Source organism: Pteronotus mesoamericanus, unplaced genomic scaffold (genome assembly GCF_021234165.1).
Source record: "Pteronotus mesoamericanus isolate MK-2021 breed Mesoamerican mustached bat unplaced genomic scaffold, CSHL_Meso_final contig_182, whole genome shotgun sequence".
NCBI lineage: Eukaryota > Metazoa > Chordata > Mammalia > Chiroptera > Mormoopidae > Pteronotus > Pteronotus mesoamericanus.
The window spans coordinates 19,219,759-19,233,157 of NW_026555078.1; the positions used below are offsets into that span (position 1 = coordinate 19,219,759).

At 45.2% G+C, this 13,399-nt stretch overlaps 1 protein-coding gene across 2 annotated transcripts in view; it reads left to right on the forward strand.

Moving 5' to 3' along the window:
• DPF3 (double PHD fingers 3) overlaps nt 1–13,399 on the forward strand; it is a 240,227-nt gene that overhangs the window by 85,038 nt on the left and 141,790 nt on the right. For both annotated transcript variants that reach the window (XR_008528628.1, XM_054567332.1), the window contains exon 2: nt 10,594–10,754. Coding sequence is in view for 1 of the 2 variants with exons in the window: in XM_054567332.1 (XP_054423307.1) it covers nt 10,594–10,754 (161 nt within the window). In the remaining variant the exon portion in view is untranslated. The remainder of the gene's footprint in view (nt 1–10,593; nt 10,755–13,399) is intronic.

Sequence of the window (13,399 nt, forward strand, 5' to 3'; positions counted from 1 at the left end):
ATAGATGTTGGGATGGGAAGAATAGACCTCCCTTAAGCAATATGGAGGTGTGGTGTCCTTTGTCATTATCTTGAATGTAGAGGCTACGAGGGCAGACTTACTATTTCTAGGGTGAATTTACCTTTTTTTGTTTGTTTTCGTCTCCTTAGTTTCCTAGGATATTTTTTACCATTTCGACCAGAGAACGTAAACTTGGGGACATGACCAGCCTCTTGGTCAGCCTGGCTTTGTTAAACTGTCCTTATTACAAGGTTTACAAGTGTGTGTCTCAAAAAACAGCAGGCCCGAGACAGTTTGCATGGGAGGCAGCCAAGAGAGATTGGGGTGACTCTGAACCTTGTGGCAGGTTAAATGAGACTCGGTGCTTCTTTGTTCGGCTTGATGTCCCTCAGAAGGACGCCTGGAGATCACTTGGTCTGCAGGGCATTTGCTTCTATGGGCTGATCTTAACCAACTCTGACAGAAGGGCAGAGGCCCCCAAGCAAGGTCAGGACCACAAATCCCATCCCAGCAGGTGCATGATGGGGAGACAGCGCCCTCCGGATGACCTTCAAGTTCCCATTGATTTCCCGTCAAGCAGTGCCTGCCCACCCCCACCCTGCTCCTGTCCCTGCCACTACCCGTAGGCTTGGGGCTCTGGGAGAGGACATGGATCAGCTCTCTGAAAAAGAACATACAGAAGAGGTTTATTCAGAGAGACCCCTTTAAGGAAAGTGGAGTGGGTATGTTGGGGACCATCCTCTGGTCCTACTAGTTTATAGTGGCAATACCCGGCCTGGAATGCCCTTTGGGGGCATAGTAAGGAGTGGCTGATGTGCAAATGGCATCATTTTACCCACTTGGCCCCACTTCTCTCCAGGTTTTGGGGCGTGTATGTGGCATTGTAGGGTTGTGAGCAAGTGGAGCGGGTCCCTAATCCACTATCGTGAGCATGTTGGGCAGGATCAGAAGGGAGAAGGTGGCAGAGTGAATCTCACTCCCTGTGCTGGGGGCCTCTCCCAGCACTGACCTTCTTGCCCTCTGGAAGGCAGGCTTCCGTACCATCCAAGCTGTCTGTTGCAAGTAGGCCTGGATTTCCTACGTGCCGGATCCTGGGTTCGGTCACTGGATCCAGTGGTAGACAAAAGAAAGAAAGACTCTGGTCTCAGAGAGCTCACAATTTTGTTAAGTAGAGATAATCAGCAGGCAAAGAGAAAAAAAGGAGGAAAAATTTGGAAGTGTTAAGTATTATGGAAAAAAAAAGAGAATATGAGATAGCAAGGGCTAGAGTGGGAGTGAAGTAGGAGGAAGAAAAGCCAACCACAAGAAAACCTGAGAGAAATGTGTGCCAGGAAGAGGGAATAGCATATGCAAAGGTCCTGAGGCAAAATGATGGTTGTGTACTGGAGAGACAGAAAGAAGTGCAGTGAGGATGGAGCCCGGCAGGCAAAGGGGCCAGGAAGTGGGAAAGGTGGGCATGGCCAGACAGTCTGGGGACCTGGGGCCACAAGAAGTGTTTCAGATTTTATTCTGAGTGCAATGAAAGTCATCGGGGAGGGATTTAAGGAGGAAAATGCCATGACCTGATTTCAATGTAAAAAGATCATTTGGTCTGCTGTGTTGAGAATTGACTACAGAAGTCTGTTCTCTGTGGTTGTGTTTTAAATGCCAGACTAATATTCCCTTCACAGGAGAAGACAGCACCGAGGCTCTTAGATTCCAGCAGCAAAGATGGGGTCTGAGGATCTGTTTGTCCAAGAATTGTCTCTGATCAATGGTGTGCTTCTCTGGCAATCACGCCCAGTGGATACCATACTGGTGCCCAGCTCATAGTTGGGGTTTCAGAAAGGACTCAGGCTTTAAACTAGGGAAAGTAAAAATATTTTTCAATCAATGAAGTTTCTGTGATGAGGGTGTGTGTGTGTGTGTGTGTGTGTTTTCTTTCTAGGTATGCTCCACCCTAGATAAAACAGTGTAATTTTTTTTTTTAACAACTTTTGGAAGTTGGTTGCATTCTACACATTTTTTAGTCTCTGGAGGAGAGATTTATTTTGTCACGTCTGGATGCCATTTGGAAGGCAAACCTTGGACAGTAGAAAAGCCTTCTTCCTCCCCAGAACATCCCCCTTTTCTGACCCCTCTGTGCCCCTGTTATTTATTGGAAGGAATCCCACTGTTTTTCTCCTGCCTCCAGCCTCTTGTCCTTGGCAGCCCCTTGTCTTCAGCCCTGAGTTTTGTATGTCATCAGAACACCCAGTGGCAGCTCAGAAATCATGGCCAGGTTCAATATAAATTCCGTCTTGCTTAGGTAGCTTTGCATAATAAGTCCCTGAAAAGTCTTCGCCAGAGTAGATGCCGCAAAAGGGATTTATTGAGTTTAGCAGGACTGAACGTCAGACTGAGTGGCATTTAAGTCATGATGGGAGTTTTAGGGTTCAAATTCTTCATCCGACTTGGCTTTTGCAAGGCAATGCCCTTGTCCCTAATGTGCCTTTCCTGTAATGTTACAAAGGTCAGAGTGACCACTCCTAAGGATACATTGACAAGGCCCTTTAGATGTTTCGTTAGGGATGAGGATTTCTGTGGGACTAGTCTGCTACAGGTTAGTGCTTCCAGGTTAATCTACCTCATCTGCCTGAAAAAGTTCCCCACAGGAACAAAACCAGCCAAGTTCAAGTCAGTAACTGGGCTTTCCAGCTCTGCCATTAAAACATGGCCCAGGAGCCTCTCAGAGCCCTCTTGCCCTTGCCCTTGCTTTGGAGGTTCGGGAACTGTCCTTAGATAAGCCAATTTGATATTTCTCAAAATCACTGGGCCAGCTGTCAAAAATACAGCTGTCTGGATCCCATCTCAAGCCTCCAGAATTGACATTTCACAGCCCCACTCCCTGCCCCCATGGATTCTGATACAAACCAAAATTTACGATACAATGCCCTGGGCCATTCATTCTTCTGGAGGGTAGGGCGATGGCATTCTTGATAAGCAAAGAATGGTTTCCTGCTTCAGTGGAGGAGAAGCTTGTCTTCCAGGGGTGGGTCCGAGGACAGAATGCACTATCCACTGACCTTTTGAAGTTCAGAGAAGGAGAATGTTCTGTGTCTTATAGAATGGCATGAATATTATAGATGGAGAAATGAGCAAAACTCAAGAGCTGAAGTGAACTTTTTGGAGGAAATTCAGTAGGATTTGAACCTTTAGGATATTCGTTTCCAGATGCTTACTCCTGTGCTCCGGAGAAGTCAGATAACATCAGGCTCACTGCATTTTCTTTTCCTTTCTTTTCTTCTCTTCTCTTGTCTTTTCTTCTTCTCTCTTTTTTTTGGTTAAAAGCTTTTATTTATTTATTTCAGAGAGCGGGGAAGGGAGGGAGAAAGAGAGGGAAACAGTGATATTCAAAGAGAAACACTGTTTGCTTCTCACAAGGGAGACCTGGCCCGCAACCCAAACATGTGCCCTGACCGGGAATCGAACCAGTGAACTTTTGGTTTGTAGGCCCAATCCACTGAGCCACACCAGCCAGTACTCACCTCATTTTCATATGGAGAAAGTTAAAGTGTCCCAGGCCTCTCTCAACTGTGAAGCTTCCATTAGTTTGCTGAGGATGGCATGGCGTTCCAATTAAGCAATTTGTATCTATCACGTGCTTCTGACTTCCTGCGCTATGCTTGGTTGAGTGGCCCAGAAAAATGTAACTCTTAGTCCCTATTTTCAAGATGCTTATAATCTAGTTGGATGGGGAGAGGTGAGGAGGGCAGTTCAGACTGGCCAAACGTAAGTGAAACACTTGGGAAGCTCAGAGAAGGCAGAGGTCAAGTGTGATTGGCAGTGATAACTGGGAGGCTAGAAAGAACAGGCAGGACTCAGTCAGCCCTTGAATAGGGTAAACCCACCCAGACCAAGGGCAGAGGCCAGAATTCTAGGTGGCAGGAAGTATTTTGTTGGGAGGCCAGGGGTAGGGCTGTCTGCTTCATATGTGGAAAGATTAGATGAGGATTCATACATTCATTCTTCATTCAATACAATATGGCAAGTTTAGTGCTGGGCTTGGGGACAGAGTGACAAACAAACCAGGTGATGTCAGTTCATTTGGGGCAGGCTTCAGACTTCTGGGATCATCATGCAACAACTATCGTGTTCTCCTGGATGCCTGATGTTCAACCTTGGCCACCCTGCTGCTTCCTGTCTTAGGACGGAGTTGGGGGAGGGGGGGCGGTCACCTAAGAGCTTTAAGACACTGCAATAGTGGGTGTGGTGTGTCTGTGCGTCACATGGAAGGCATTGACCTGCTCAGGCAGAGAGGGTCATTCGTAAGTCTGCCAAGATACTACTCTTTGGGGGAAGGAGAAAAGAGCTACCACTGATCATAGGCATTCCCCTCTGTGTGCTAGAGGCTCTATCTCACTTAATTCTCTCACATACCTGAAGTAGGCCTTACGGTATCCATATTGTGGGAAGTAGAATTTAAGCTCAGGGAGGGTAAATAACTTGCCTCAGGGTTGTGCAGCCAGTAAGTAAGAGGTGGAGCTGGACTCAGATCTGCCTGATTCCAAGTCTCTGTCCTTTCCCTCTACCCCCCAAAGCTCCGCAAGGGCCTTGGCAGCGAGGTAGAGGAATGTGGACAATATTGGGAGCCACTTTGGCTACTGTACTGAGAAGTGAAGGACTACAAGCTGGGTTTGAGGGAGATTTCTTTTTGTTAGGATGGGTAGGAAAAATGCTACAGTGACGGAAGTCAGGAGATTGCCGCGGTAAACCAGGAGCTGAACTAAATGGGAATGATTGCAGATGTTTTCCCGTTTTCTCCCTAAAGTTGCGGGTAGACAGCCATGCACTCTAAATCACCAACCTATATGTGCAAAGAACCCAGAAGACCACGCCCATGCATGTAGCTTATGCTTTGCCACTGTAATTCAAACACCCGCTATAGGTGAGTGGTGTAGGAGTTGTTGAAAGCAATTCAGCAAAGACTTAATTAGGCGCCTGCTGTGTGCTGGTCTCTGTACTGGATGCTGGGGGTGAATGAATAAAAAGCCAGGTATGCAGCGCAACTGGGGTGGTGCCCCCTGGAGCTTATAGTCTAGTCAGGGAAGACAAATACTAAACAATGAATTGAGTTGAAATTGATATTATTAATAGTAGCAGTATTGTCTTGGAAGAAGATGGAAAGGATGAGAGAGGAAGGGGATTGGAATCTCTCTCTTACTCATCACCTAGTACCCTTTCCTATTTTAAATATCAGAAACACTGTCTTAGTTGCTATAACAAAATAACAATAGACTGGGTGGCTTAAACAATAGGCAATTACTTTTCACAATTCTGGAGACTGGGGAGTTTGAGATTAGGGTGCCAACGTGGTCTAGTTCTGGTGAAGGCTGAGTGTTTTCTTCCTGGCTGGCAAGGTGGCTGTTCTCAAGCTGCCTCTAAACATGGGGGTGGAGGGCAGGGGGGCGGGGGTGGAGAGAAAGAGATATTTCTCTTCTTATAAGGGTAGTAACCCCTTCCTGAGGGCTCTGACCTAATCACCTTTCAAAGGTTCCATCTCCAAATACCATAACAACGAGGGTTGGGGCTTCAACATATGAATTGGGGGGGGACATAATTCAGTCCATAGCAAACTCTAGACTTGGCTTTGTTTCAAGGGCAGCTCTAGGGACAGTGTAACTATGAGGAAAATAAAAAAGGTCCCCCTCCTTGCCCAGTATTGCCCCCCTCTTGCTAGGTATAAAACACTACATAAATGGGAGCTGGCTTTCCATGCCACGTTAGAGTTAAACACGTGTCAATGTAAACAGGAGGAAGTTAGCCTATTGGGGGCAGATGTGGAAGTATGGGAAGCCAAGTACGGCAGCAGAAAACCCAGGTGCCTACCTACAAAAGAGGCGCCTCTAGGGGAAGGAGGGGACAGAAATTCTGCTGCGGGCCAGGCTTCTGTTTATCTCTGCTTGGCTCTGTTTTTGTGCACAAATAGCTGTGATGGGCCAAGGTCCCTTTTTACAGTCAAAGGGGACTTGTGGCCATGCAGTGGGAATGGAGAAAAAGGGACAACTCCCTAAGAAATGAATGAATTCAGTGCCAGATGCGATGAAGGACCAAGGACAGCTTGCCGGGGAGACGGAGCAGTGTTTCTCAGGTCTCCCCACCCTCAGCCCAGGAAGGAAGAAGACAGGGGGAGGGAGCAGGCTCTGGAAGGAGATGAGGAATTTGCTGTTGGACAGGTATTTGGAGTAAGGCACGACACCCGTCCTTGGGTCAGAACACAGGACCAGAGGGACAGTGACGAGCAAGGGGCCCCAGGTGTGTGGTTTGGAGGGCAGGGACTGGGAGTCAGCTCAGGAATGGAATGTACAAGAACAAGCCAGGTCTTGAGAGAGGGAGGCGGAAGTGTGAGGAAAAGAGGAGCTGGAGTCTTGCAGGGCTGTATGCGTGTGTTATGGGTTCTGAAAATCACAGAGCCTAGTTGGAATTCATTTTGGAGAAGTCTCATTTTTCCACTGTGACTCTTCTTTGGCCCCTGGAATTCATTCATTCACTGATAGGCTCAAGGAGCACCCTCAGAGGTAGGATGGCTACTTTCACTCCAGGTGGGATCCCTGAGGGATTTCACTCCTCATGGAGCCCCAGACCCAGGCAGCCAGCCCTGGTCCGAGTCGGGGTTCCTGTTCTGGCAGAGAGCCCAGCAATTTGTTCCCCTTGCCTTTTCCCCTTCTGATTGCAGTCTTGAGTAGCCTGAAGTCAGTTGCTGATGAGAACATCATTCTACTCTGCCTCGCGCCAGCCCGAGACATCTATCATCCCATGGAAGTGGCAGCCCTCTTGGTTTGGTGCAGACGGACGATGGCTGAGGCTTGGCTGTGCCTGACCCAGCCTGGGGCGTGCTGGTCACCACTCCACAAAACGAGCCATTCTAGAGTCCGAGAATCATTTGCTCCCAGCCTTTCCTTGCTTCCTCTGCCCCTTGCGACTTAAATGCAAATGTCACCCCTAGGATCCTATCACTGTGGGGTATTTTTTAAAGAAATAGCATATTGAAAAGGACATTTGTCTGTCCTTCTGTTTAAATTGCTTTCCACAGGTTAGGGAGACCTGGCCATTATTTTCTTCCAGAGAGCAGAGAGAGTCTTGTGAAGATGTTGGCTAATTGACTTTCGGAGAAGAGGCGCTTGAATTTATCAAGGACGTTCAAGTCTCTTTTCTCTTCCCATAACTTGAAAAAGGCTTTACATTTTGTTTCCAAATCTCTGCCAACGCCTGGTCTGTTTAAAACTGAATTCCCTGGAGACGATGGCAGAGAGGGTGTTGGATGTCACATTTTTGCAGCTTCAGTCTTTGATACAGTTGTTCCAGTCCCCAGAAAGTCTTTTCTGTTTACATAAGGGAGGTATTATTCACACAAAGATTACATTAAAAAATACACCCCCAGCATGCCTGTTACTAATAACATTGCATGTTATGAAAGTGGAAAGTATTTAAGATGAAATTAATTTTCACTCAGTGCGCCACTTTGTTTGACTTTCTTGTTCCATTCCGTGTGGGGCACGGGACTTGGCCAACCTCACTTTTCATTTTCAGCAAGTTCACTTTCTTATGCCTCTCTTTTGGATTGAAGCTGTTGGAAATGAGTTTTGAGCATGTCAGGAAAAGTCTAATTTGAGAGCCTACTATAGATTTCTTTTCTTTTGGCTTCCACAAGTTTGTTTTGAAAATGAAAACCCTCTTCTCTCCAGTCGATGAGTTTTAGTGTACAATTTTTTTTCTTTTTTAAACGAGTTATCTGTTAGCAGAATTTCTGGGGTTGGAGTAGTTAACATCTTTTTTGGCAGTCTGTCCGAAGATCGTGGGAAAACAGTTAACTGTTTCTCACATCGGACACCTCTCTGTTACGTGTTCTTGTCAGTTCTCAGCAGTGTGGTGTGGCTGGTCACTGTTTAGTGGAGGGGAGCCGGAGCATCCAAGACACCCTAGCCAGGCTGTGTCATCTTGCCTGGGCTGAGCTGCCTGTGAAAGTTCTGCTAAGAGCTTTCTTAGCAGATGACAGCTGAGGGTGGAGGGTGGAGGGACTGAGCAAAAAAGAAAAAGATCTCACGGACATGGACATCAGTGTGGTGATTTGGAGGGGGGAGTGGGAGTGTAAGGGAGCTAAATGGTAATGGAAAAAAGTACAATTAAAAAATAAGTTCTGTTACACTGAGCTGCATTGCTTTAGCAGAAGGAGACATTTAAACTGGTGGGACACAGATGTGAACACTTTGTAGGAAATGGTTCTTTATTTTTGATCAATCTCATGATCCTTGTTACCAACCTTGATTACATCAGCATATGTGCTGTTCCGTTTTATAGCATTTTAATGGGTTTTCATCCCCCTCCCCAATTCAGTTCCAGCTGTGTGACTATTATAATTTGATTACAGTTTGGTTTGCAACTGCTAGGACACTTTCTGAGCACATTATGCCTGCCTTTTGAGAGTGAAGCTATTCAGAGGTGAAAAAGAAGCAAAGGGCTTAAAAAAAAAATAACAAAAGGGGGGACTTGTCAATAAGTAATTTCCAAAAGATGCTCAGAATCTGCAATGATTGTATCCTTCCAGAATGAAAAATTTGCTGAAACTCTTACGTAGACTCTGACACATAGACTTTTAATAAAAATATAGAAAAATTCATTTAAAATTTGCTTGCTTTATTCCTCTAAACATTTTGGTTAAGAAATATATTATTTTTAACTTAGTGACTTCCCCTCCCTGATTTTGGCTTTTCAAATCTACATAGAACCAAAACAAAGGAACATTCATAATGTCGCTTCAAAATGAGCTACTTGATTCTCCCTTTGGCCCTGCAATCCTGGGGCTCTTCCCTTCCTGTCTTTTCCTCCTCCTCTCCACAAAGAGGCTCAAGTTTACCTGGCAGTGGTTATGTTATTATATTTGTATTTCTTTAGCCATTTATTAACCTGCCTGATTTTCATTGGTTAGGTATTTGATCTCATTGATGATTTTACATTAAAAAGTTTTACTCTTTATTAATTTGGTAGGCAAGATGCATATTATTGCAATCACTTTAAAAATTAAAGCTATATATTTATTTTTTAAGATTTTATTTCTTTTTAGAGAGAGGGGAAGGGGAGGGGAAAGGGGAGGGAGAGCAGCCTCAACATGAGGGAGAAACATCAACTGGTTTCCTCTTGCTTGTGCCCTGACCTGGACCTAACCTGCAACCCAGGCATGCATCCTGACTGGGAATCAAACCAGTGACCCTTCCCTTTTTAGGATGATGCCTAACGAAGTGAGCCACACTGCTCAGGCCTAAAAAAAAATTTAAATTACGGCTGACATTAATATTTTTTTATATTAGTTTCAAGTGTGTGCTTTACATTTGATCAGTTTTTATCAATATTATATTTTTGGCTTTTGAAAAGGATACTATCTTAAAATTAGTATCATCACATGTTCAAGGATACACAAATTCAGGAATATTCAATTTACTGTGCTAAATTATTAGATCACCACTCCTGAAAACCAGAAAGGTCTTTCTAGGTTTTGAATTGAATTATTTTGAGTTCAAAATTCAACTATTATTATTTTAAGTGCTGCTTTTATTTTCTATCAGAAAGTTATTTTTCTTAAAATGCGTAGTTTTAAAAGACTGGTGTATGCCCCTCTTCTCCTTCTTCCACCATAATGGCTCTCCTTTTATGGATGTTTTCTCTGCCCTTCTAGTCTTTTATTTGGAGTGTTTCTCTTCTATTGTAATGGAAATCAGTGCATCTCTGCGGGTGATTTGGGTTCATTCTAGACTGACTCTGCTGGCAAATACTGAGAACAGTTCTCTAACCGGCAATGTTAATAAGGGCGCTCTAGACTCCTGATGTCCCTTAGATCCCCTGTAGAAAGTTGTTTCAGAGCTACCTCTAGTGTGAAGTGGCACCTCCTGCTTCCTAGAACCGGGGCTATTACTGGTGATTTTTTTCATCTTAAAAAATAGCCAGCAAAGTCGGTTCGTTCGGAAGCCACAAAAGAATCGGCAACGCCTAACGGTGAATCGCGCACAAGTCCAAGAGAAACGCAGGAGAGGAACCTTTATGGACTTGGGTGGGGCTGTTGTTAAAGGAAGAGTCCATTGGCGGAAACTGAACATTCGAAGCCTTGTGACTTTTAATGGACTGAGTTGTGGCAGCCTCCCATTGGTTGAGCTGTCGCCGGCGAAGAAGGATCTTCCGGGCGGAGGTATTAAAGTCGTGTCACTTCCTGTGGCAGTAGAGCAGCCTCACTTCCTGCGTGAGCGAGTAGTGTCCGCTGAGGACTTGCTTGCGTGCGTTCTCACCTCTAGGCATCCGACTCCATTCTAAATGAGGTCTCTGTTTATTAATCCTCAGTTTATTCTTGGGGCCCTAGGTTCTTTGTCGAAGTGGTTTCTAAGTTCCTTGGTGGGTTTGGTACGGGGAATAGAACCTGGTGGAGTCCTGGCACCAGGGTGAATTCTGCCTGTCGGCTAGGTCCTTGGTGCTCGTTAGTTTTTATAAAACTGCAGATCTTCCCAGGGAGGTGGATGCATGGCATCGGTTTCCTCCGGCTGTGTGTCAGTCTTCCCTGACTTCATTGCTCCGCTCTCTATCTCCTGGCAGGCTCGGGGACCAGTTCTACAAGGAAGCCATTGAGCACTGCCGGAGTTACAACTCGCGGCTGTGTGCGGAGCGCAGTGTGCGGCTCCCCTTCTTGGACTCGCAGACTGGGGTGGCCCAGAACAACTGCTACATATGGATGGAGAAGAGGCACCGAGGCCCAGGTGAGTCAAGTCACCCCTTGGGACGTGCACACACTTGGGTGCCTGGTTTGGGTGGGGGGAGGACCAGAGCTGCTTTGGAAATTTCGACACAGCACAAGTCGGGGTGGGGAAAGCTGTTCAGCGGCCAGGGGTTCTTCCGAGAAACACAATTGCCTTATAGCTGTTGACTGGTGTGGGGCCTTGAAGCCACTTCGACAGGGGGCGAAGGATGTTTAGCCCCGAAGAGAGAAGACTGAGGGTAGTTATCTTCATGTTTTACTCTCGGGTGTTAGTGTAGCTTAGGCTTTGTCATCACACCCCACTCCCTCTGGTTCCTCATCTCTAAAATGGGGATAATAATAGTACCTACTTAAAGATTTTGTCAGGATTAAATATGGAAAGTCACTAAAAAAGCTCATGCGTTTGGCATGTAGTATATGTTCCAAAAATGCTGGCTATTGGTATTGCTGTTACTATGACACCAGTCTTATGGGCTCCAGAGAAAAGAATAAAGCCCAATGGATGGAGATTAGGGAAGCAGCTGTAGGAATGCAGTTTTCTGGCTCTATAAGGGCTTGTTTGTTTATTTTTAGAGAGAGAAGAAGAGAAGGAGAAAGAGGGAAACATCAATGTGTGGTTGCCTCTTGCGCGCCCCCTGCTGGGGATCTGGCCTGCAACCCTGGCATGTGCCCTGATGCAGTCGAATTGGTGGCCCCTTGGTTCGCAGGCCTGTGCTCAGTCTACTGAGCTGCACTTAGCCAGGGCTATATGGGAATATTTTAAAAACCTTTATTATAACTCATACAAAAGCAGAGGGAATAGTAAAATGAATCTCCATGTATTTATCACCCAGCTTCAACAATGACCAATTTATGGCAAATGTTGTTATATTTGCACTTTCCTCCTACTTCTATCCTTGATCTCAGGTTATTTTGAAGCAAATGAAATCTACTTTTTTTTTGGTCTGTAAATGTTTCAGTATATGTCTCTAAATGGTAAAGACTTTAAAAAATCACAACCACAATAGCTATTGAAGCTCCAAGTTAACAGTAAAACTTAAGTACCATCAAATATTTGATCAACATTTATTTCTTTTTTTAAAGATTTAAAAAAATTATTTCTAAAGTGGAGAAGGGAGGGAGGAATGGAGGGAGAGAGGGAAAAAAACATCAATGTGTGGTTGCCTCTTGCACGCCCCCTGCAGGAGACCTGGCTCACAACCCAGGCCTGTGCCCTACAGTGGGAGTTGAACCAGTGAGCCTTTGCTTTGAAGGCTGGCGCTCAGTCCACTGAGCCACACCAGCTAGGGCTGTTTCTTTTTTTAAAGATTGATTTTACTTATTTTTAGAGAGAGGGAAAGGGAGGGAGAAAGACAGAGAAACATTGGTGTATGAGAGATACATCGATCAGTTGCCTCGCACGCCCCCAACTGGGGACCTGGCTCACAACCCAGGCGTGTTCCCTGACTGGGAATCAAGCCAGCGACCTTTCAGTTCACAAGCTGGCTCTCAATCCACAGAGCCCCACCAGCCAGGGTAACATTTATTTTCCCCTGTAGTTTAAATCAGGATCCAAATAGGATCCCTTCATTGCAACTGGCTGATATGTCTCTTAAGTCTCTTTAAATCTGTAGATCGCTTACCCTCCACACCCCACACTACTTGTGGGAGAAACTTTGTTGTGTGCACTGTAGAGTTTCCCAGAGTACGGATTTTCTGATTGCATCGCCATGGTATTATTTCTGTGAATTGGTAAGTTAGATCCATAGACTTCCTCAGATTTAGGTTCAATTGGTTAGGCAAAAAATTCCTAAGTATTTTCATCAGGAGGCTTCTGCAGCCTAGTGAACACTTTTTTTCCTATGTTAGCAGCCCTTGGTGATAATTGCCTAGATCCTTTATTCCACTAAGGGTCACAAAAAGGTGACATTTGAGACTCTCATTATTTCTTCATTTATTAGCGCTACAACTTCTTTTATGTATATAGATTTATAGAGAGAGAGGAAGGGAAGAAGAAAGAGAGGGAGGGAAACATCAATGTGTGGTTGCCTCTCATGCACCCTCTACTGGGGACCTGGCCTGCAACCCTGGCATGTGCCCTGCCTGGGAATTGAAGCGGCAATCATTTGGTTCTCAAGCCAGTGCTCAATTCACTGAGCCACACCACCCAGGGCAGCTCTACAACTTGTATAAAGAGAAACATCATTAAAATTTTGATTATTTTGAGGTACTGTTCATATATGAAAGGCAGGATAAATAATTTCCCCCATTTATTTACCAGTTTTTAAAATAATGAGTTGGTTCCCTAGTATTCTCCAAAGGTGATCAATAGGATATTTTTTGTTTTTTGGGGATATTATTGTGAATTCACAGGTTTAAACATAGTGGAATCATTTTTAAGCGATTAGCTATTGTTCCAATTGATACTCAACCAGGAGGGGTTAAGGAGGGGTTTGACCAGGAGGGGTTTTGGCCAGTGCTGGTATTTTGAAACAACTTCAATAGTTTCTGATAGCTTTTTTGTTATCCTAACAAATGTTTCAGGCCCATCTTAAGCACTTACTGCCCCAGACCTCCCATCAGCTATTTCTCTAAGGAACCCTATTTCCTTTTTGTAGGAATTGTTATTAAGGGGTGATAAGCTGGTGGTGCTTGTTGATCCTGGGT